At 40.8% G+C, this 4,324-nt stretch overlaps 1 protein-coding gene across 2 annotated transcripts; it reads right to left on the bottom strand.

Annotated features, from left to right (window-relative positions):
• Positions 1 to 380: 380 nt before the first annotated feature.
• Positions 381 to 3,573, bottom strand: LOC136474216 (uncharacterized). Of its 2 annotated transcripts, none has more exons than XM_066471816.1 (3): positions 3,178 to 3,573; positions 1,199 to 1,711; positions 381 to 948 (listed from the first exon to the last, which is right to left on the bottom strand). In XM_066471816.1, exons 1-3 carry the CDS (start codon positions 3,412 to 3,414, stop codon positions 685 to 687), a joined length of 1,014 nt encoding a protein of 337 aa, XP_066327913.1. In that variant the 5' UTR covers positions 3,415 to 3,573; the 3' UTR covers positions 381 to 684. The 2 variants fall into 2 exon arrangements, with proteins under 2 accessions (XP_066327913.1, XP_066327914.1); XM_066471817.1 differs by having other exon boundaries at positions 3,184 to 3,570.
• Positions 3,574 to 4,324: the final 751 nt, after the last annotated feature.

The raw sequence follows: 4,324 nt of genomic DNA, 5'->3' as shown, positions 1-4,324 counted from the left end.
CTGCTACGCAACTGCTGATATATCATACACGACCAATGGTTTTAATTATATTAAAATAAAATCTGATTTCCATTTCCGTCTACTCGTAAGAGTTTCCAACATGCAACTGCTGATATATCATACACGACAAATGGTTTTAATTATATTAAAATAAAATCTGATTTCCATTTCCGTCTACTCGTAAGAGTTTCCAACATGCAACTGCAGATATATCATACACGACCAATGGTTTTAATTATATTAATCATATACACAGTTCATGGTTAGAACTCGCAAGCTTGGCTATGTCCGATTTTCTTTCTATATATTGCCATGCTATATACTCCAGCACTCCTGTTTGCCCCGGGCACTGCCGTTCCGTTCGGAATGTACAAACGATGGAATTCAGACATTGAGGATCAATCGCATATCTGAGACAATTTAATCCTTACAATATCATGTTGCATCAATGAATCATGAAAAATCCCTCTTTGTAAGAACAAAAAGTCGACCACGGCGGGTAGAAACACAAATTTGTCGCAATACCAACACCCCATGTCGGCAGCAGGGAAGAACAGCACATTTGGGGACCTAACTCTTGCTTGAACGATTGGTACTGCCCTATTACCTGCTTGGCACGCTCCAGAAAAAGCATCAAAATTTCTGGACCTGTTCTTGTTGATTCACAGATTAAGCTCCATCCACCTATTCTGCATCACCATCAACACCGTCGTCTTCAACATCTTCACCCTTTTGAGGTGCCACACTATCTTCGACAATTGTAGGGTCATCATCTCTAGACACTTCAGGGCCTGGTCCTGCAGACATTTCAGGGCCTGGTCCTGCAGACACCTTGACCATTGCTGGGCGAAGTAATCTTTCCCCAAGTTTGAAACCTTTTCGGAATTCCTGGAGAATGACCCCCTCTTCGTACTCCGATGACTCTTCTCTCATAATAGCTTCATGAAGCTGAAACACAAGGTGCAATAAGGAATCATTTTAAAAGAAAAATATATCCTTGCAAATGCTCGGATGTGGACAACTATAAAGATTTAGCATTTCTGTTGCAGAAGTCAAATAGTCAATAGACTGTACCACCTGATTACACTGAAATACTAAAAATGTAAGAGTAGATATGTAGTGTAGCAACAAAACTTTTAAGTGGAATATGCAAATCTCAGAATTTAATCTAGATGATGTTTTGCTAAGACTAGCTTACCATAGGATCAAATGGTTTGCCAACAGTTTCGACATCTTCAACGCCCAGTGAATTCAGAATCTCGATAAATTGCTTATAAATGCTCTGGTAGCTATTATTTATTTTCTCCTCTCCCTCTGTTTCCACCTTTATTTGCATTTTTGCTCTTTCAAAGTTGTCAAGAACAGGCAAAAAGCTCTCTATAAGTTCCCCTTGCACATTTTCCATCATGTTAAGCTTCTCATTTTCTGTCCTTTTCCTGAAATTGTCAAAATCAGCACTGATCCTCAAGATACGTTCTCGTTGAGTTGCTAGTTCGGCATTTAGAGCAGCGATTTTGTTCAAAAGAGAGTTTTTCTCTTCCTCGATAGAAAGTAAAAAGGACTCTATCTCAGCAGCTTTTGCTTCATCATCATTAATCAGAGCTTCTCTGTATGACTGCAGTATTGTCACAATAATAGATGGAGTTTCATCTGCGCTTCCAGCACCATCATCTGCAGCACTATCTCCAGTAACTTCGGTTTCTGAATCCTCCTGCAGCATAGAAAAATAACATCATACAAAAAAGCCCAAGCATCCAATAGACAGATTATCTGCACATGGACATGGATAGAATTGCAACAAAATGAACTTCTTCAGCTTTTAAACAAGCATTCAAAGGAAAGCAAGATATTGTTGCACTATTGCCATCTTTAGAGAAAATTCCAACCTAACATAACAAAACATTTTCCTTTAAATTATTATGTTGCTGTCATGTAATCTGCAGAAAGATTGCATCCCTGCACTGCAATTTAACTATTTTAAAGGTGTTACACAAATCAGTGCCATACCTAAAGCTAGAATGAAGGCTTTGATACATAACTTTTCAAATCCAAAAACCTCTAACAAAATTCCAACATAATAGCATTTTATAGTAAAATAAAACAAATCAAAGTCCTCAACCAGCAAGATTGTGCATTTTGCTATACTTCAAGGATCAAACAGGAGACTAGCATCTTCATGAATTAGCACAAGTGCACAGGCATGCAACTGGGTACTGCTATTGCTGTCACACCATCAGAGTGGCAGCATCACATGAAAGTGTTTTTACAAGTACAGATAAGTTCCACTAAATAAAGATGCACCACCGGTGTGACTACCCTATTATCCAAGGTTTTCCAATAGTTTTCCATAAAAGTGCAGCATCCTGTTTTTCTAACAGATAGCTAATGCTTCCAAATTAGTGAAACTTTGGGCAGTCATTACTTACAGAAGTCCTATCCAATACTCGCTCTAATATTGATCAAACTTCAAAATAAAATTACATTAGACTATTGTAAGTACAAGTTATGAAGCCTACAAGCTTATATTGAAAATGAATGATAAGTTAGCACACAAATTTTAGAATGTCTCCCAGCGAAAAAATAACTATCATGGACAACAAGGCTATATAATTTAAGTGCCACAACTGTCCTACATTGCTAAATCTCGATCTTCTTGAGGACCACCTAAAAATCACTAATCATGACTAACCAAGATCTGTTTAGGGGACGCTTAAGAAGGCAAAGCAGAAATATTCATACCAGAAAATGATTTATGAAACAACATATTGAAAAATTCTTAACTGGTCATAGTAAACAACTCAAGAATGAAGGTCCAGCTGCTTATTCCCCAAAATTACAGCATTTATGTATCCCCAGCCATATATAATCAAAATATAGCGAAAAGAAGCAGTAGCTTCGACACAAATTGTGTACCTACCTATCCTAACAAGTAAGGGCAAATAATTCGTCCTCAGAAGTCAATGCAAAGCGGTTGCAGATCATTACATAGACAAACCTGGTGTTTACAGAATGAACAATATGTCACCTCCGGTTCATATTTTTCTACTTCAAATTTTCCTTAGACGCTAACGATATCAGCAATCTGACAGCTATTCTTCGCAATTGAAGCAACAACCCGTCCATTGGATACAAAGGAACGACAGAGTTTACACGAGCTACGGCCACCAGAACACCCACCCTCACCTGCGTCGCCGTCTGCGCAGCCTCGTCGGCCTCGGTGGCGGCCAGGCGCCGGAGCCTGCACCCGTCGCGACAGAAGACGTGCGGAGTCGGCAGCAGCCACGCCCGGAGCGGTCGGGCGGACGCGCGCCGGGAGCAGGCGAGCCGCAGGCACCGCCCACGCGGCTCCTGTGCGGACAGCGGCGACGAGGGCGGGGGCCCGAGGGCCGCGGCCGTGCGGAGTAAGGCAGCCATGGGCGCGCGGTCACCGGTGGGGGGCGGGCGCGGAGAGGGGTTTTGTCTGCGCTATGCTATCGGATGCGGCCTGCGGGAGAGGAGAACAGCGGGGGGGAGGTACGAGATAACCCTCGCCTTCAGATGGATTGGATGGATGGATGGGAAACTGGGAATGGATCGAGAATTCGAGATGGCTCCCCTTCCTTGCTTTTGCGTTTTCTGGAAGACGAGTGAAGAGACTCTCGAGCACTCTCGGGCGTATCACCAGCAAACCAACCAACTTCTATAAATTTAAAATTTAAAAACTACTCATCAAAATTTAAAAACTTCTATAAACTGTTCGCTTGTTCGTAAACGATCGTAAATTTTCAGCCAGAAACAGTATTTTTCTCTCACACCAAACCAGCCAGCAGTAAATAATCCACGATCGTTTACGGCCTCCCAAACAGGCTATAGATGTTAATCTAATGGATAGGATAAGGGAGCTTAAGCACAAAAAAAAAAGGCCGGCAGGTGAGGGTTTAAGCACAAAAAAATCTCACCTCTTACCCCATCCATTGGATCAACATCCAATGGTTCTGATCGGTAGTTTCCAAGTTTACGCAGGTTGATTGGTTTGCACCTGATACGTTGCCTAAGGAACCCACGGCAATAATTTGGACATTAAAACCATAAAGAAGTTAGGTTAAATTTCAACAAGAATTTAGGAAAGGCAATCAGAGAATCTTTTATTTATCTATACTCCATCCGTCCTTCAATATATACTAGCAAATATATACGTGCGTTGCAACGGGAGAAAAAAAGACTATCAAGCATCCATGAAAAACAACAATAGGAATGATACTTATCTATTTATATTTTATCTTTTTTATAAAAATTAAAAGCTATATTTTATTTATGATGATCGTGACATCCATAATATAAGCTA

Source organism: Miscanthus floridulus, chromosome 8, assembly GCF_019320115.1.
Source record: "Miscanthus floridulus cultivar M001 chromosome 8, ASM1932011v1, whole genome shotgun sequence".
Taxonomy (NCBI): Eukaryota; Viridiplantae; Streptophyta; class Magnoliopsida; order Poales; family Poaceae; genus Miscanthus; species Miscanthus floridulus.
This window is presented reverse-complemented; position numbering and strand designations above follow the sequence as displayed.